The following is a 20,391-nucleotide window of genomic DNA, read 5'->3' on the forward strand; positions in this document are numbered from 1 at the left end:
CTAGAAACAGACTCAGAAGAATTTTCTAGAAGAGAAAAGTAAGTAGGTAAAATACTTGTGATGGTGTGCCAGACACCAACTAAAGACTAAGAGCTCTTGGGAAGTGCTTAATGCAAAAAGCAGAGCAGAACAGACAGGAGCCTCCTACCACCAGAATATCTGTAAAACTTAGGAAAGTAGAAAATAGGAACTGAAGCTCTTGAAAGGGGGCTTGGTGGACTTTCAGAATTACCCTGATGGTCTGAAGGCAGTAAATGCAGGCTTAGACTCTCCTGGGGAAATACACAAAATGTAGTGTTCAGCAAAAGACACACAGAAGGGCTTCATACAAACTTCTGCAAGTAATCATGCAGTTTTAAAGAAGCAAGAGAGCAAATACAGAGTTACTCAGTGTAATCATCTGAAACACTGTGAAATGCTTTGAATCAAGGTCTAGTTCATTTACAAGACCACCTGTTCTGGCGTTGGAGACTTTATTCCCACACTTGCATAAGGAAGTGACAGAGGCAAAAAAATGACTACTAAGATTTTCAGAAAGTTTTTAATCACTTTTTAAGGAGCAGCAATTAAAGAAAAGGGATAGAAATAACTAAAGAAGACCACAACTTGACAGACTGCCCTAAAAAGGTATCAAATTTTGGAGAAGATTTGGTCATATTATTTTTTGGGAAGATTCTGCAGAAGCAGAAAGGTGGCAAACACCACAAACAAACCAGAAAAAGGACATCTGTGTTGTCACCATTGAACAGCAAACACAAATGTTAATATCCTCTTTAGCCTTTTAAGCAGAAGAATCAGAGAATCACAGAATATCCTGAACTGGAAGGGACCCACAAGGATCAAGTGCAGCTCCTGGCCCTGCACAAGGCACCCCAAGAATCACACCATGAGAACCAGAGATTTCTGATAGCTGGCAGCTCCTTAAATCCAGCACAAAAAAATGTGCATGGCAGGCAGGAACAGGATCCAAACCCTGCTAAAGAGTCAGCATTAATTGCCCAGCGAGACTGGGCTGTATTTTCCATCCTACATGACACAATCAAGGCAATCTTTCTATGACAAACTCCACCTCAAACAGAATTTCAGCACTTGTCTATGCTATGCCAGAAGGTTGGACAAAAATGCTTTTGATGGCCCCACACAGCCTGGAGGTCTCTTCACATACATTTTGGATTGACTTCAAGATGAAGCAGTTTTACTGCCACCAGTCCCATGTGGCCAGGACACACCTGGAGAAATGACCTGGGCAGGAACACCTGATTTCCTTCTCTTCCAGGAAAGGAGATGGGACCAGGTGATGCTAAACCCTGGACACAAGAGGAACCATGGTCAGACCACCACTCCCTCCTGGCTTTGCCAAGGGGCAAGGATGCTGCACCACCAGACCTAAGGCCATGCCAGGAGCATTGCAGTGGCACACCAGATCCTGCTCAGAGAACTGAAAACTGACCCCCAGTGTCCCACAGTCTGCTTCAGCCAAGCAGCAGGGTCTCCATGGACATATGGATTAGACATCTCTGGAAAAAAAAAAAATTGCTAGGTATTTAATTACAGGGTTGGCAGGTGCTTCCATGATGTACAGTGTGTAGAATAAAATTCCAGGAACAGCATCAATAAACAGTATAGACAGTTTTAGTCTGGAATTAGCCAAGGATTTAGAGCAAAAATCATTGTGGGGCACACAGAGTATTGTAATAATGCTGTATTAGCATTATCTCTGCACACACAGGACAGCACTAGTTAGAAATACCTGAATGAATCACCTAATGGTTGGAAATCAGGACACTCGAGCACAAGCTGGGGTCCTGTGCTCATGGAAACACTGCTGAGGATTCAGTTTATCTCTCAGAAGCACAGAGCTTCTAAAACTCTGTTTTTCTGGGGTATCTCTGGACAGCGGAAAATAAAAAGTGGAAAAAGCCAGAGACAAAATTGCAGCTGAAGAGTTTCAGATCCTGTGAAAGAATTAAATTTAGCTTAGGACGCTAATTTTTATTTAAAAGCTGCAGCAGTCTCAGGGTGGACTTCACAAGAGAGGCCAGGGTCAGAGCCTGTGCACAGGTAGGTCCCAAGGACATGCCAGCAGGGAGCCAGCATGGATGTGATGGAAATGCTGGAGCTCTCTCTGAGCCTTGTAGCTTCATAAATCTCTGTAACCCCTGGAGGAAGAAGGATGTGAGACTTGCTGGGGAGCTGGCAACTTCCCAGAAGCCTTCCCTCTCTCCAGTCTTCTATCCACAGGCTGCAGCACTGTGGTATTAATGCACATCCAAATAGCTCTTTTCTTCCCATGGCTGGGAGTGGCTTACTCCAGCCTCCTCCAGTGCTGCCTCTCCCACCAAGAAGTTGCAAGGATTTAGACCTGAGACCACCACAGGGAAACTTGAGGGCTTTCATGAGAAAGTAAATGCTCCTGTTCTTTGTTCCTTTGTGGGAATTGGAAAAACAGAAACTTCTACAGACACCAAAGAGTTTCATCTGCAGCCTTGGAAGGAGCTTGGAGTGATGGAAAAATAAAGTACACAAATATTGAGTAGAAAAATCATAAACTTAGGTTTCTATGATTGTAAGTAAGAATATACCTTAAGTAAATAAGAAACTGCATTGGTAAGATGGTGAAGGGTTCATAATGTAGGGGTGTGGTTGTGTAGAGTAGCTAAGAGTTCAGAAGTTATAATAGAAGCACATGTGTAACAAAAGTATAACAAAACTGTATAAGTGTAACAAATGCCTATCAGACAAAAGTATCCACAGTGCAGTAGGAATAAGAAAAGGTGATAGGTTAGAAAAGCAAAATAAACCTTGTGGCAAGTGTTCATTAGATCAGAAAGTTCTATATTGTCTCCTAACAAAGAACTTGTGACTACTCTGAGCTATGGCCAACTCCTTGCTCCCTTAAAATCTCAGGGCCTCTGAGACTGATGTTAATCTGAGCAATAAATGGTTCTTAGCCTGAACACCTTCCCATCCCCTCATTACTAGCAGCAATGATGATATTCCTCAACTTCAAAGCCTACGTGTGAGAAGGTTTGTGAGCTCCTTGCTTTCCTCCTGCCCACTTCTGTCCCCATGGAGCTGTGCTGCTGGAATGTTCAACCAACGCTGCCAGCACAGAGAAGGAGCCCTGATGGGCTCCTTGGCCACTAAAGCTGCCACTGGAACAGCTAAGGTGGGAAGTACAGTATTATTCATGCTGCTTATTCCCTGAAAATGACATGGAGTTCATGTAGCTCTTGTCTGCGTGTTTTCCTTCACCACACTGCCTCACAATCTCCCATAAAATGCAATTTGCCAGGCACACTGAACACAAACTGCCTAAGCTGCATCCTTTCATTTGGTGTCCACGGCTGCAGCAGCACCATAATGAGTTTGTGCAATGCCAATATGCACTGTGCTAAACAAGCATAAATCAGAGACATCCAAAGGAATCACCAAGACAGAATCAGACAAGCGCAGGTAGAGAGCTCTGACAGCATTTCAGTTCCATGTGATTCCTGTAGCTGACATCCATCTGTACTGAGCTATGCACAGCAGATGCACTATTACCTTAAAGGAGTGATTGTGTTATGTTTAAATCAATCCTCACCAAAAGAATAGTGAATGCACCAAGAAACTGACTGCTTCACAGAGACATGTGTGTGGCTTTCTGCACACATGTATTACCTCCAGAAAACACCTCTGCAAAGGAAACCAGGAGTGCAGGGCTTCCAGCTCAGCCCTCTCTGACCTCTCTGTCTGATCTGGGTCAGACAACTTGGCTCACAAACTGCAAACTTTTGGCAAAAGGTAATTCCAGCTTTGTATAAATGTTAGATTGTCGTACAATGCCAGAGAAAAACTCCCAGCAAGTCACTGAAAAGAGGATACAGTCTTGCTACTGTCATAAAATTGAATTGCAAAGCAAAGCTCCCACTGTCCTTAGTGGTACAAGACCATAGTTTCAAACCAAGATGGGAAATTGTGAGCTGAGGAAAGGAGATATCACATCAAGAATGTGATGGAGTCTCTCTGTATGGCAAAAATAAGGCCTGGGGTCTTTTTCTGCAGCTCTGCTGAGTTCAAGATCACATGTGTGCAAGCAGCTGCAATGGTGTGCTTTGAAGCTGGGAAAAGGCTTTGTGAAAGTTATTTAAATTTTCATAAAATAACACTGCCACCCCTAATGATAATATTAAAAATAAATGCCTCTGTTTTCATTCCACGAATATCCCAGTGACCATGCTGGCTGCTCAAATAACTCTCTGTAAATAAATCTTTCAGAATATTAACTCTAGGATTTTTATTGGGATCCCCTCAGCTCTAGTGGGCTCCTCAACTGGGCTGGCACCAAAGATAGAGGGCAAAGGGAGCTTTCAAAAAACCAACATTTTTCAAACAAAGTACATTTTTCTACTAAGCCTTGCTTCTTTAAGTGTGTCCCAATGTTTCCAGCAAATGTGGGAGTGGGATGAAGATAACAAACCCACTGTGTCAGACCCTGCCCTCTCAGCCCTGTGTTGGTGTAAATGGCAAACTCAGCTGCAGTGACTGACATCCCTGTGACAGTGAGGACCTTCCAAAGGTAACTGCTGTCCTTCCCTTCTTTCCTCAGAAGTTGGCAGAAAAAGAAACAACCTCTCCAGAAACAGCTAGTAGTAAACCTGACTTAATTCAGATCACCACCAATTAACTCTTGTAGCTACAAAAAGAAAGTTTCTCACTTATTGCTAAATTGTGCATCATCCCTACTTTGCTGTCATTCAGTGATGCAGGAGAAATGCCACATTAATCCAGACATCTCCAGTTTCCTTGCCTTAAAAACAGCAGCAATTTCCTTCCAAACTGGCTATTGAGATCAGATTTTGTCTTCCTTACTCCCAGGAAACACTGATTTCCTCAGGAGAGGATAAGGAGCTTCCTGCAGGGTATGGCATGGCCAGAGCATGGACACTGGCTCAGGTCACACACTTGGCTCTTTCACTCAACCTCTTCCCTGTCTCACATGCTGTAGTCAGTTCACACCTGGGTATGAATCTGGAACTACCTCAGCTAAGGATAAATGTCCAAAAGGTGTCTAAACCATGAGGAACAAACAACAGCATTTCAAAGGGACTATACTTAGTATTTAAACTGTGACTCTGGACCAAAAGGAGGCTGCAGAGAAAACAAGTCCCTGGTCAAAACCCACCTGATGCCTGTGTGAATGCCCTCACATTACTCATGGCTTTCAGCATCTCTTACTTATGTGAGAAGGGGTGGCAATGAACTGAGCCAAGCACAGGAACAGGCAGAGGAGGGAAAACAGATCCCAGACATCTGACTGAGCTCCTCACCTGCAGCAGGGCACACACATGCAGGACAGGATTCAACACCCCAGAGCTCCCACAGCAGGGCTGGGACTCCTCTGCAGCTCTCAGGCCTTGGTGGGTAAAGGAAGTTCCAGAAAGGAACTTATCTTATGGAGGCAGCAATATTCCCCCACGCTGCCCCAGTACCATGGAATGAAGTCTGGGGGAAGAGCTCAGATTTATCCCTCTCCCTCAGATGGCTGGAGCTCTGTGAGCTGAATTCCCCTGAACACTCTCTGAGCCTCAAACCCCAAGGAAAATGAAGAGCATTTCCTCCCCTGCCAGCATCTGCCAGCACAAGCACACATTTGGGAAGGAGGGCTGTGAAAGCATCACGTGCAAACAGGAAAAGGGGCTGGCCTGGAAATCTGCCTCCACTCACAAAAGCTGCATTATCTGCATATTCCAGGTGCCCTCAGTTACTTCAGTGCCAGCCCTGCCAAGACAACAGGATGGCAGCAGCAGGGCTGAGCACTTCCTGGCCACAGCACAGTGCAGATGCAACACTGCTTGACTTCAGCAGCCTCAGCTGTGCTCTAGGACAGGCAGCTCAAGCTGAGCCTTTGTTCACTCAAGGCTGGGCTATTAATTCAGAATTCACTGAGGCACAATGAACAGGGAGCCCAGTGACAACATTTTTATAGCCACTCTCCTTACAATGGGAGCTTGTAATTCCCAAGGCAGTGCTGGCCTCTGTTTGATTGCTGTACTTAAATCTCCACCTGTGCTTTTATAATAACCAATATTTTCTGTCAGAGCTTGCTCTTACCCTGTTGGAATCAATTCTTGTCCTGGAGGTGTAGATGGGAGGAGGAATGTTGAAGGCTTGAGGAACAAGATACTCTTCAGCATCCATCATATCTTCCAGGTCTTCCTCATCGAGAAGATTTTGGAAGAACTTGCTGTCATTTGGGCTTGGGAGCTTCATACGATCATCTCCCTGAACAGATTGTATTGAGAGAGGAAAAACATCAAAAGATGGATTAACTTCCCAAAGAGAGAATTTCAGCCTTCCTAATGCCCTGGCAGCCAGGCTGCAGGGACCACGCATGCTGCTTTGTTTGTTCAAAAGCACTATATCCACATAATTTGTGGGTTTGTTTTGTTGTGGTTTTTTTTTTTGTTTGTTTGTTTGGGTTTTTTTTTGTTTTTTTTTTTTTTTTACTGGGAACATGATGACAAAAAGGGAGTAACTGCACAAATTGAGCAAAACCATGATTTTTTGGCATTCTTGTGATTGAGCTTTTATTCTTTCCTCTCTCTTTTTCCCATACAAGATCAGCTTCTGACCCAAGTTCTGACATATTTTGTGAAATATCTCAGCCATTTAGGCTCAAATAGGAAGGGTGGGGAATAACAAGGAAACTGTTGTGTCTGGATGTTTGCTTTATTTTAAATGGCACTTTAAGGGACTTAAGACCAGGCCCATCTCCACCAGCCCTGCAGCTCCAGAGGAAAACTCCCCCCTTGTGCAGGATCCTGCTCCAGCAGAAGCACAGCTGGCACTGCAGGAGGGCTGAGCCACCCTGGAATGGGACTGCTGCCACCACCCTGACCCACAGGGGGTCAGCTCCTGTTCTCACTCTGGCACGTTATTTTCTTTTACTCAATTTTTATTTTTATTTTTATTTTTATTTTTATTTTTATTTTTATTTTTATTTTTATTTTTATTTTTATTTATTTTTTCATTTTATTTTTATTTTTATTTTTATTTATTTTTTCATTTTATTTTTATTTTTGTTTTTTTCCCTAACAAAGAACTGTTATTCCTACTGCCACAGGGCAGTTTCATGGGATGAACCCATGAAGGATGAACCTTTTCCAGCCCTGTCACGGGGATGTGAAGCCTCCAGAGCCCTCAGAGTGTAATGAGAACTGAAAGTTCCTCCCTAGCATTAGAGCTACCAGTGTGACACAACTCCCTGTCTTCTAAGAAACTTTCATGTTTAGGCTGTGAAAAGAATCCTGCTTGTGATCTCAGCAGTGCAGGGAACCGAGGAAGTCCTTGCTCTAAAAATAGATCCACTGTCTGCCAGTGGACAAAATCTGTAATTCGTTCATGAGGGAATGCAAAGCACTGAGCAGCTTGTGAAGGCAGAGACTGTATATGTGCTCATAAACATGAGCTTAGGAAATCAATTTCAGATTTTATTTATTATTATTATTATTATTATTATTATTATTATTATTATTATTATTATTATTATTATTTTTATACTGACACTGTCCATTCTACTTCATGCTGGTATAACCTTGTGGTCACTGTTTGCTTTAGGTTCAAGAGCACCTTGAATTTCAAAACATTCAAAGCCAACACCCCTAAGAGATGGGTGTTGCAGAAAAAAAAATGTTTTTCCCAGCCCTGTGATGCTGCAGGGTTGCTCACCTGAATTACCAGGTATCTCTGAGGGTCTCGAGCCATTCTGGAGAATTCAGCAGCCAGCTCCTTGAATTTTGGCCGACTGTCAGCATCAATCATCCAGCCTGGATGAAAGATGAGAAAGAAAACAGTTAAGTGTCAAGGGTGGAAATCATTCTGGTTTTTTAAATGCACAAGGTTGAACTGCTTGATGGCTCTGGCCCAAAGAAAAGTTGCAATCAAGAACCCAGAAAAATGGAAAGTCAGAATTCTATGATGCATAAAAGGGGAAACACCTGGTTTTGGCCAGACTAGGTTGTTCCTTATTACATGGAATTTTCCTTAATTTTCTGGGCTCCTCTCTGTCCCAAAGACAGCAACACCACTTTGCAATTTTCCCCATCTTGCACACTTGGATATCAGCACTGACTGACTTTTATTAAGGATGAGTCTCACCACATGGGACATTTTTGCACTCAACAAAGCCCTTACATAATTTAATTTCCACCTCTGTGCACAGTACAACAGTTTTCAGAAAATACTTAATTTACTTGTAGTTGTCCTTTCCCTTTTTTTTTTCCCAGGGCTTTTGTGTACAAAGCAAAAGGGAAAGGAATATATATATGATGGATGAGATGTCTGTATGTTAATCTCACCTAAATTAAGCCAGAAATATCAGACAGATATTTCTAATTCTTTTTAAATTAGAAGCATAACCTTGGAGGATACTGTCATTAGAGGGGGTATCTTGGAGATAAAAAAGTTGGAAGGAACCATGTGCAGACTTTTTTTCCTTTTTTACTAGAGTAAAAATATTCATAAATTTTTGTACTGGACTAAGAGTGATAAAAAATAATCCTCTCTCTAGCATTTCTTCTATTAATTTTACTTTTTATTATTACTATTGCAACCATCATTCTTGCTACTAACAATAAAACCTTTGTGATTTCTTTCCTCAATATTTGGAAACGGGGTTTCTCCTCACAACCTTCTCTGGCTGGGTATCCATGTGCCATAATTATTTTAAATACTATCTTTTTTACATCAGACTCCATTGTCATGGAAATGACAAGGGTTTACAATAACAATCATACAATTTTGACTTCACAGCAAGAATGTGAGATAACATCTGACAGTAATGAGAGGCTGAGCTAACTCGGCCCTTCAGAGCTAACAATTGCAAAACTGCAGAAGATGTGCAGACAGTGTTTAAATGGAATTTACAGAGTCTTGGCAGGCTTTTGTTTTGCAGCAGCATCTTGCCCTGTTTCCCAGCTCTGTCAGAGACTACCCATGCAGATGTTCTACACCAGGGTCCCTCTTGCAGCCAGCACAGGGGTATCAAAAGTGCCAATTCCTTACACTTCACCATCACCATGTAAACATCAATGGTGCAGATTGGGGGCTGGGGCAGGCGCTCTCCCTTCTCCAGCAGGTCGGGGATCTCTCGGGTTGGGATTCCATCGTAGGGCTTCCCACCAAAGGTCATCAGCTCCCAGATGGTCACTCCTAGGAAGGAGAAAGAGTGTCAGTGTTTGGGGCCATGTTGGAATCTGTGGCATTGATGATTCTGAGATTGTAAAAGTCTCTGTCTCTCTGCCCCGCTGCCAAAGCAGAAGCCTTAATTGGTCTGTGCTGGTTTCAAGGTTGTTTATTCTGTTTATCTCTAACATGTTCTGCTGCCCTGCCCAGCTCTGTCCTGCAGGGCAGCGTGTGGGGCTCTGCCCTCAGTGGGATGTTACAAACATTAAATACCAGAAACTCCCTGGGCTGGATTTACAATAACGTGCCAATATCTGTCACCTACGTTGGACAGTGTGTCCCCAGCCTGAACCAACAGAACAATGCCAACACCACAGTGAAACATGGAGGGCATGAAGAAGGAGAAAAAGGACAAGGCACACCCAATTTCCTCCAGCTTGTCCCCTTTGGACCCCTCATCTAGAATCCTAAAATTTGACTTTTGCACCCGTGCCACACTTAATTATTACTGATATCAAACACTCAGAGCTTGTAATTCATCCTGTAAGATTGCAAACTCTTTTCCATGGCCAGAGATCACAGCCAGTGTCTCTGGGGGCTCTGTCCAGGGGGTTCCTGACCCCTGCCAGGGTCCCAGGGCAGCCAGAGGGAAGCTCTGGATTCCCACAGGGTCACACTGCTCAGATTCCCTCACAGCAGAGTAGCCTGGCCCAGGTCTGCACTGCAATCTCTTCTTCTTCACCAGTGCCTGGAAAAATACTGAAGTTTGGATCAAGAGAGATGAGCAAGTGGGTGTGCAGTGCCTAGCTGCCATCTGGGCTTAAACCAGGACAGTCTGCCACTTAAAAACTCTGGAAAATGGTGAAACAGCACTTTGTGGCAATGTCCAAAAGCAGCTTCCCTCATTTTTATTGGTGTAAGAAATGGCGTGATAGACCTGAGGCACATGGGTGCAATAACAAAAGAATGCATCTTTTACCAAAAAGGGAAATGAGTGCCTGATGTACTCTATTATTTTAAGGGGGAAAGCACAGATGTTCCCTAAACTAGACCATCAATTTCCCACAAAGGTACAGCACTGAGTAACATTAGGTCACTGGCTTTGCCTTGGAAGCCATTCACAGCCACTGCTATCATTTTTCCCTTAAATCACCTTATGGATCTGAGTTTATCATAGTGCTGCACTACAAACCCAAGATTCTCTTGCAGAAAAGCCATAGGATTTGTTTTGGCTTCAGAGCTGGAAATTAAGATCATATATCACAAGCAAAAGAATTTGTGCTCAAACAGAATCTTACATGTTGAAAATGCTGCTCTCACACTGTTTTGTTTAACTTTTATTTCTGTTGCAAAGGTCATTCTAAGCACGCCTCAGATCAGTACTATATTTTGACAACTGTCATGCTAATGTGAAAAGTGATGGGCAAAATTACCACATGAGTAAACCACATTTATTTCACCCTCATTCATCTCCTTGCTGATATGAAATAACTGTTGTTAATATTGTTAACTACTGTCAAATGCTTATGGTCTTTTCCTTTCTGATTATAGATGTTCTGGGCTTCCTGCATTTAAAATGAATTTCATAAATGAAGACATGTTTTTTCCTGAGTGATCCAGGGTGTACAGAATTTGAAGAGAAAGAGCAGCTTTACAAGATCAGTTGAACTCTCCCAGACTCTTTTCAGCTGACAAGAAGAGGGCAGCAACCCAGCCACAGCAAACAGTGTCTTTTGCTGCTACCCACAGGTAAAAATGAGTAATGAATAGAGCCGTACACCCTTCTGGTTCAAAATGATATGGCAACAGGAAATGCAAATAGGACTCCATAGCCCCAGATATTGCTGCAAATTTCCATTTACAAAGGTATACATGATTTTATTAGTAATAGCTATAGCAGATAAACAGGCAGAGACCTTAGCAGATGTGGCAGACAGCTCGTCTGAATAACCATTAGCAACACTGAACGAACACCTCATTTCTCAAATATCACTTTTTCTCAGCGTGTTTAGCTCACCAATTCCCAAGTTATCTGTGAAATTAAATAGATGCTTGTTCTAGTTAGTTTGGAGAGCTTGTCTCTTCCTTTTCTTTCTCTTACCATATTTGCTCTGTATTATGACAAATTCCCTTTTATCTGACTCTAGGTAGAGAAAGTCCCATAAGCCTGAAAATATTTTTTGACATTCATGGCTTTTAGAGTTGAGCTTTTCAAAGACTGCTGAAAATTGTGACCTGCAGCTGTATTTTTATGAATCCATGGCTAAGCTGAAAGAGGTCTTCTTCTGTCATCATAATCAGCCAAACTGCAACCAGACCAGACCTGGAGGCACTCACCCCAGCGGGGAACATCATGATAATATATTTCAGTGAGCAGGGAAGTAACACAGGAGAGAGTAACAATTGCTGCTTAGAGTTACACATTTAAAGGGAAAAAAAAAAAAAACCAACAAAAAACCCCAAAAAACCTGAAGAGCAAATGCCTCTGGAATTAACTCCTTTGGGAAAAGAGGATATATTTAACATAGTTGAACACAACTTGGTTTAATGCTTTAAAAGACACAAATTTTTGAATGAATAATGAGAAGATTTACCATAGCTCCACACATCACTCTGATGGGTAAATTTCCTGTAGTGTATGCACTCCAGAGCCATCCACTTAATTGGCATCTAGGGAAGGACAAGAGAAATGTGACCTTAGAAATACATAATTAAAACAATACAAACAAATCCTCTATGAAGACAACAACTTTCTCCTTGCCTCCTTCAGTGGTGAGATTGAAAAAAAAAAACAGAAGAAATGGCTTTTCCTGCCCTCTAGAATGGGGCTGTGCCTCATAAAACTTGGAGGTGGGACAGATGAACCAGTTACCTGCAGAAGTTGTGATATTTACTGATTCAGAAAGTAATAGAACAACCCATGTTTTCATCAAACCTTTGTAAAGAGGGACCAACACAAAATTGCATATAATTCCCCTAAATCTGAAGTGCAGCAGAGAAGGTGGAATGCAGGAGCTTTTCTTCCTTCACAGTTTGCAATCTCTGCAATCTGGGATAGCAACACTGATATCTCAGCTGTCCTCTAATGAGGCCAGGTTTCAATGCAGTGACCAAAACACGTCACCATCCCCATCATCATCAGGGTGAACAAGCAGTGAGGAGAATTTGCTGTGCTTTTTTGTTAACTCCTAATATTTGTTAGAAACTTAGCCATCCCAGTTCTCTGCATCAGCACAGCAGTGGGAAAAGTTGCTCCCCAAACTAAGCCAGCAGCCCCACTTTCATTCCCCTGTCAGGGAATCATCTCTCCTGGCAGAGAAGGGTGTGCAGGCAAACCAAACCTCCTTCCTGCATTCCAGCCCATCCTCTTGAGTTCCTGTTAAAATGGGATTCATGGTGTTTCCCATTCCTGAGCTGGGCCCAGCAGGCACAGCTGATGCCTCAGGTTTGAGCTTTTCTATTTTTCAGATTCTCTGCTGCTTTAGTGTGTGGGTATGGACTTCATATCAGGGGATGGTGAGCTCTCTGTACAGAGTAGAAACAAAACAATTCCTTCTCTAGCTTGGAGCCAAGGACAAATGATCCAAATCTCAGGCCCAAGAGCACAAACAATGGTGAATCAAAGAGAGAAAAACAAGCAAGATGGGACTTCACAGGCTAAAGCTGTAATTGCACAATTAACTCCAATATGCAAATGGACCAAAACTTATAAAGGTGAGAGCCCCTGTGACCAGTTGTCCATTTTGTGACCATGTTGGTTCATCTTGGGTGTAGCCCTGGCTGGGCTCTTGTGCTGCCCAAGGTGGATCCATTGAGGAGATCCTTCTAATAAATCCCTGCTTTATTCTTTAACTCTGTGCAGCCTCTGTTCTAGGCCAGCCTTCACAAGGCATCACCTTGCAGTCTGTGAATTCCTCATGGACAAGCACTTAGGAGATTTTTACCTGGCAGGGAGGGACTCGTACGGGTTGCCTTCAATTTGGAACTGTGGAAGAAGTACTGGAATAAACCAAAGGGATGAGTAACTGCAGGCAAAATCTGAACAGATGGTGGGTGTAAAAGCAGAGGATGTGTCTTCATTCAAAGCCTTATGAAACTACCTTCCATGAAGTTCACTAATGAACACAAAATATAGAGTTATGGCAAAAATAGCACCTTTAATAAAGGCTGCCTTAACTCTTGCAAAGACAGTTCCTCCTCCCCCACTAAACTCTGCAGAAGTGCACTGCTTTCATTCCCATCGCATCCCAGATGTGAACAGCTGCTGAAGGAGCAAAGCTGCCTTGTTCACTATGGGATAACTCAGGTTGGAAGAGATTCAGGAGGCCTCTAGTCCCACCTCAGGTTCAGAGCAGGTTCAGCTACCTAGGAGATTAGGCCGAGCTACCCAGACTGGACTTGAAAATCTTCCAGGATGGAAACAGCATCACCTCTGTTGACAACCACTTGATTGTCCAGTCTGAACCTCCCTTAGCATGCTCTCAATACTGGCTTCACAGGATGCTTTTCTGGACCTGGGGAGTGACACATCTGCCATAAATCCTTCTCCAGAGCTCTCAGCAGGGTAACAAGTCCAAGACACAGCTGCCAGGGAAGAGCTGGTTTGCAAGGATCAACTCTTTTTCTGTCATTCACTGTCAGATGGAGGGAAGGGGCTGAGGGCTTACCAAGAAGAGGATTACAGAAATGAGGGAACCAGGAAGAAGCTGCCAAAAGCCCATCTTCCCTGTCCATGGGGAAATAGGAAAGCACTGGTGGCTCCTCTCAAGCTCTTCACCTCCCTGAGTGCCCTGGCCAGGTGATGCAGGGGCAGCAGCCACACAAACAAGGCAGCAGCTCATCCCAGAGAACAGCACACGCTGGCAACAGCTGCTTGTCCCAGGCAAGGGCACGAGTGAGCACAAAAAAACCACAGATAGCAAGGAGACAGCAAGCAGAGTGAACATCCAGGAAAAGGAATGACAGGTGAAGCAAATCCTTTGGGATTCTGTGACAGACTGAAATGGGGAATTTTAAGATGTTTAGGAAGCACCACGTACTTACTGCCTTCTGAATTTTATCATGCATTAATGTGAAATTGGCAGATATGAGGTAAGGCACTACACGGCCATGGTGTGGTTGGCTGGATAGTAATAGGGGAAAAGATGTGGTTTCAAAATTATCCTCAGGCTGGGTTTTACTGGCCTGGCATTCAGCATGGTACTGGAGAGGTGGACACATGACATAACATATGCAGGCTCTTCCAGTGTGATAAAAGAGTTGAATTCTCAAGTTCTGTGGTTTTCCCTTTTGTTTTCACAAAAATGACTTGTCTGGGAAAATGGGACTGCACGTTATTGAGTTGTATACTGGCCAGAGAAAGGGGTTGGGCAGGAATGCCCCAGAACATCCAGCACTCATTGAACCAAAGTGATCAAAACAAAACACAAATTGGAGCATGTGAAAAAATGCTAATTCTGAGTGTGAAAACTGCTCATACAATTATATTTCAATGCCTGGAGAAGCTCACTGTGCAAAAAACGAGCAGCCTTCATGTGTGCTTTCACAACTGAGTTCTTCTGCAAGGCAGGGCTTTGCTCAGTCACTGACAAACTCACACAGACAAAAATCCCACAGGGCCACACCAACCCAAGGAGTAACTTCAGGAGGTTTGTCACAGCATGGCAGATTTACCTCCAGACATGTTCAGTGCTCACCTTTCCCCCGTCAGCATTGTACTCCTTTTCATCCCCTTCCAGAAGCCTGGCCAAGCCAAAGTCAGTGATTTTCACGTGGTTTGGTGATTTCACCAGGACATTTCGGGCTGCCAGGTCCCGGTGCACGAGTCTCCTCTCTTCCAGGTACATCATGCCCTGAAGGAATAAGAACAGTACAATAATGCTAATAAGTCTTACATGGTTCTGCAGAGCTAACTTTCACTGGTGACTTATAAAATGGCTGGTTCTGTTCTGAGTATTTACAATGAGAAAATGGTTTAGAGGGCAGAAGTTCAACATTGCTCTTGCTCTGAACAGAGGCAGGATTAGATGACCTTGAGTTAGTCCAGTGTGAATGATTCTATAAGATTCAATTACCAAAGAGAAAAAAAACAACAAAGTAACATATAGATAGCTCTTTTGCTTCATCAAGCTTAAGATCTGGAAATGTGAGACAAAGAAAAGAAATATTATGGTCCTTGTTCTTCAGACAGGAAATGTGATGACCATAAAAAATAATCAATTTAGCTAAAGCCCCCCGAAATTAGACCACACTGGGAAACAATCCCAGCTCTGTCACATTCCAGACAAGCGTCTTTAATTCAAGACAAAGATTCTTGTCCATCCTCAAATGGTTTTTAAGATGGTCACAAATTCTCAATTCTCACTATCCTCAGTGGATTAGAAGGAAAACAATTCTTTATCCCAAGTGCTGCAACTCCCTCACCTTTTCACTCCCTGAAAATATTGCCTGTAGTATTATAATAAGGCATTAGATCAATGGCCCTTTTTTATGAGCATATGTATTCTGTTAGAAGCATATTCTGTTAACAAGCCCATCCAGCTGCCTTTAAAGATAAGGCAACATATACTCAAACTGCCTGGCCTTAACCTTATTCTTATTCTGATGGGAGACTAACCATCCACCAGCAGTATGGAAATTTGCACCATGCTTTGTGACACTGAGATCAACACCAAGGCTTGGTCTTATTAATTATATAACACACAAAGGATAGTTGGGCAGGGTTACAAGCCTATAATTTCATTAAAAGGCATTTATGACATTAACCACCATTATTAGAACTTAGAAATGAAATCACACACTTGACAATTGCCTTTAAGGTATCTCTTAATATATTAGCTCTGTATAATATATATGATAATTTTTAAAAAGCCATTTCTGAATACCAAAGAGATCATATTATCCCATAATACAGATGATCATTCAGAGAGTCACATGTAGTGATTAAAATAACCAGATTACTCAGTGCCATGGGCCAGATTTTATTATCCCTCCACAGCCTGAGGAGCTCACAGGTACCTGTGCCCACAAAAGCTGCCTCCCATGGTCTCTGGCCCCAGCCCTGGCACAGGATGCCAGGGAAGCTGTGGCTGCTCCATCCCTGGAAGTGCCCAAGGCCAGGCTGGATGGGGCTTGGAGCACAAAACATCAAAATAGGCTTGGAGCAGCCTGGGATAGTGGAAGATGTCCCTGCCCGTGGCAGGGGGTGAGACTGGATGGGCTTTAAGGTCCATTCCACCTCTAGGATTCTATGAAAGCATCAAATGGAGCCCTTAACTGGTTTTAGGGGGAAAATTTCAGTGCAAACACCAGTAAAAAGCTCTGAAAATAGGTGGGGGAATGTTTGGCATAAACAGTATTTCATGCAGCCAACATGAAGGGCTTTTAAAGAGGACACAGGGACTCTTTGGCATAAAGCAACTGAAGTTATTTTTTAGAAGCACTGCTATTTGAGGTAAACACACCCTCCTGCCAAGTGCAAATCAGTATTTTTGGCTTTTGACCATCAGAATCGTAAGTCTTTAAAAGAATCATGTTTTTTGACATCAATGTTTTTGACATCAAATTAAAGGTGCTAGACAAAGAGACAAATAAATCTCATGGGCTAAATTGTGAGTCACACAAGAATCACACCATGATACCAGCTGATGAGGGAATTCTGCTGGCATCACAATATATCAGACCCAAATAAAATTATAATCTGTAACAGATTGACTTGTACCTATCAGCACTGAAACAATATGAAAATGTTGCAGATGGCTTTTGGCCAAAATGAAAATACAGAATTTGTCTTGTGAAAATCAGAACAGATGACCTGTACCAAGGCTTTAGCCTCCTGTTTCTAGTTGATGATGGCAGGAATGGATGGGAAGGTGTGCAAACACATCCTTTGTTGAAAGAATTACACAACCAAATTCTAAACCACGCCTCTTTGGTCTTATTTTACTGTCTCTAATTTCAAGCATTTTTTTTAAGCCTATAGGCTAAAGCTTTAGGACATTTCACTCTTTATTCTATTAATTCACTTCCATTTTTTTCCAATTTTGTGCTATTATATAGTATCATTTTAGTAAGATTCTATTTCATTCATCCTCACCCCACACTCTCTCAAGAACTAGAAATATGTGTAATCACCAACACCTGGCATTGCTGCTCAGCAATACCACAGCTGGTTTTCTTTTCTTTTCTTTTCTGTCCAGAAAGAGGGCAAAAATAACTGTCTGTGGATCACTGCAGTTTGCTACACCCCTGTCAAACAACCTTCTTGGGGCTGCCTCCCACCTGTGTTATCTAAAAGCCAACATCAGCCCCTGTAGGGTTGGTTGGCAGCTACAAAATCCTCTGCAGAGTCCATGGTCTGCAGGAATGTAAATCCTCTTGGGAATACCCAGTGGAACCACGTTTGATTTTCCTGATGCCCTATCAACAAGCTTTAAATGTGGATGCAGAAGTAAAAAAGAATATATATATATAAAATATTATATATATGTAGTTATATATTTCAATATAAATATTGAAAATATACATATACATATATATATGTAGGTATATTTTTCAAATAGTCTCATTTTTCAAATGAGGCTATACAAGTGAAAGGAAAAGAATGTAAAAAAAGAGAATCCTACAGTATTCACTGCAGCAATACTCTCTAAACATATATTAATGCAGAGGACCACTATCTGAAGACATTTTTGAACCTGGCAGGAGAAAAAAATCTCTATATGAATATTTAATATTTTAATATGATACAGAAGTATGATAAAAATACACAGTTGGTGGCATCCCCACCCAAAAAACCCATGAGAGAATACCAGGAGGACACTTTATGAGTTGAACAGACTAAAAGTTATTCATTAAGAGCTATGAAAAAAGATCTTTTGCAATTTTATTAAGGAGTGTTTATAAATTCTCTGGCACCGTGATAGCTTTGGAATGGTCACTTCAGGTACAGTCAGGTTTGCTCTTTTCACAAGAAAAATATCAGACCTGAAAATGAGAAAATGTGCTGGCAATAAATGGAAGTGGGACAGTGGAAAGGAGAATTTGTATAAAAAAATCCACGGCACAAGAGAAGACAATGATCTGGGACAGCTTTCTGATCTTTCCAAGTGCTGAACTTCAGTGGAGAAAACATCAAATTAGGTTCATAAAGAATTAGGATTTCCAGTGCTGTGGAAGTATCAGCAAAGCTAAGCTGGTGAAGAAAACAGGAGAATAAAAGGATTTTTTAAAAATGGAAAATGAAGTTTTTCTGGCAAATCAGGGGTTTGAGATCTGCCTTGAAGTTGTGGCCATAATTTGCTGTTCCTTTACTTTAGTATAACCAGTGCTACTTCCTGCTATTGCTGTAATTTGCCTGAAAGCTCCTTCATTCAAGTGCCTGGATTTCATCTCCAGAAAAAAAAAAAAAGAAAAAAGATATTCATTACTCAGGACAGAATTCAAACAGGTATGTAAGTCATTAAATGCAAAGTCCTTTTGGGATAATTGCTGGAGATGAACTGAAGTGTGTTGAATCACTAACTAAAGTTTAACATATGTCTTCGGTCTTGCATGACACAAGACATCATTTTGCAAGAACAAATCCAATTTTAAAAGTAAGTATCAAGGCCTTCACCTGCCCCATGAAGGGGATGCTGCCAGACCGAGCTGGGGACTCACTCACCTCGTGCTAGGCACACATTCTAAAATTAATCCTCACCAATTTGGGGCACCAATTTGTGCTGGCTTGTGGAGTTTTTTCCTTTCACAAACAGGATGGGACTGCTGGGGTACATTCCTTGAGCAGCATCAGCCTCATTGCATGGCTGAGACAATTGAAAGATGGCAAAAGCTCATGCACAGCCAGCAGCAGACAAAGATTTCTCTGTTACAGAGCATTTTAAAAACTTTCTAGCCAACAGCACATTGCTAAAGCTCACAGACAGTTGTTCTAGCCACTCACTAAAAGCACAGGTACACCTGCTTCACACAATGCTTGTCTTCTCTCTATTAACAACTCACAATACTCCAGTATTAAAACCTTCTAATATCTCACTAAGCATATTTTTTGCAGTCTCAAGGTCTATCTTGGCCAAGCCTAAAACTCAAGCTATAGTTTCATATGCTTGCTTGCTGTACTATTGTAATTTTTTCTACCTTCAGACTTTGCAGCTGCAGCTGATTCTAAGTTTCTCTGCTCTCTCTATTCCTAAGGCCTGTTTTACAGCTTTCTGGAAATCATCTCACCTTTACTGTTTCCCACAGAGGGATGCCCTGGGTGGGCTGGCCTGGGAGCTGGCACTGGAGGTCACCTCACAGGCAAGGGGAGGGAAGGGGGACGCTGCCAGCCCCAGCTGGGGACTCTCTCACCCCTCCACCAGCTCACCTGCCAAGGGCTCCTGAAAATGTCTGCAGCTCTGCCAGCCCTGGTGAAGCTGGCAAGGAAGAGCCAGCCCTGCAAGCTCAAATATTTAGGAGTTCAATTCAATTATAGGGGATGAGCTAATATCTGTCTCAAAGAAAGCTTATCTGATAGCCATGTATTTCTTCCCATCTCCTGCTCACTTGACAAGCTCGCAAGGTTTCACTTATCTTCAGTTTGAGTTTGAAGCAATGTGCCATTAATGTGCAACAAGCTGTATCTCAGGGTAAAAGTGCTTTTATCTCAAATTCAGATGCACCAAGTTGATACAACTATCTGGATTTGCCTGCGGTTGCTTTGGTCCTGTCCACCTGAGCAGGACCAGGTGACAGAAGCTTTGCCAGCTCTGCCATCTGAGCAGGTGTGACACGAGCAGAGGGGACCCTGCTGATAATGTTTTCCTCACTGTCCTGCTGTGACTTTGCTAAATCTTTTCAGACTAAACAGTTCAGAGTACACAGAAGCAAGACCAAGACCTCTGTACTTGACTCAAGAGATGGGATCCCAGTGCAGCTGCATTATTGTCCCTATGGAAAGGCAAGCAGTGAAAAGCCAACTCCTGCACAGGTAACTCGAGCTAGTTCTGCTGGGAAAAGAGCAGTGATGCTTTGAACTTAGGTCAGCTTTAACTCTTTCCATGTGTGGCTCACCAGAAGTACAAATTCTGCCTGCTCACACATGGGCTGGCTCAGCTGCAGCACAAAATTGGGATGAGTTGGCTCCATCCTGACCACAGGAGGACACACACGATCTGTGGCAATACAGGAGTGCCAGCTGAACATCAAAAGAGCAAGTCTGGATAAGAAGAAGTCAGCACCTGA

General features: G+C 42.6%; 1 protein-coding gene across 9 annotated transcripts in view; it reads right to left on the reverse strand.

Annotated features, from left to right (window-relative positions):
• The window catches only part of ERBB4 (erb-b2 receptor tyrosine kinase 4), a 595,041-nt gene that overhangs the window by 16,840 nt on the left and 557,810 nt on the right, over positions 1-20,391 (reverse strand). For all 9 annotated transcript variants that reach the window (XM_085584640.1, XM_085584638.1, XM_085584639.1 and 6 more), the window contains exons 21-25: positions 14,865-15,020; positions 11,763-11,838; positions 9,049-9,195; positions 7,714-7,811; positions 6,097-6,267 (exon numbers count right to left, since the gene is read on the reverse strand). In XM_085584640.1, the coding sequence (XP_085440766.1) occupies positions 6,097-6,267; positions 7,714-7,811; positions 9,049-9,195; positions 11,763-11,838; positions 14,865-15,020 (648 nt within the window). The remainder of the gene's footprint in view (positions 1-6,096; positions 6,268-7,713; positions 7,812-9,048; positions 9,196-11,762; positions 11,839-14,864; positions 15,021-20,391) is intronic.

Source organism: Lonchura striata, chromosome 7 (genome assembly GCF_050655825.1).
Source record: "Lonchura striata isolate lonStrDom1 chromosome 7, ASM5065582v1, whole genome shotgun sequence".
Classification (NCBI taxonomy): Eukaryota; Metazoa; Chordata; class Aves; order Passeriformes; family Estrildidae; genus Lonchura; species Lonchura striata.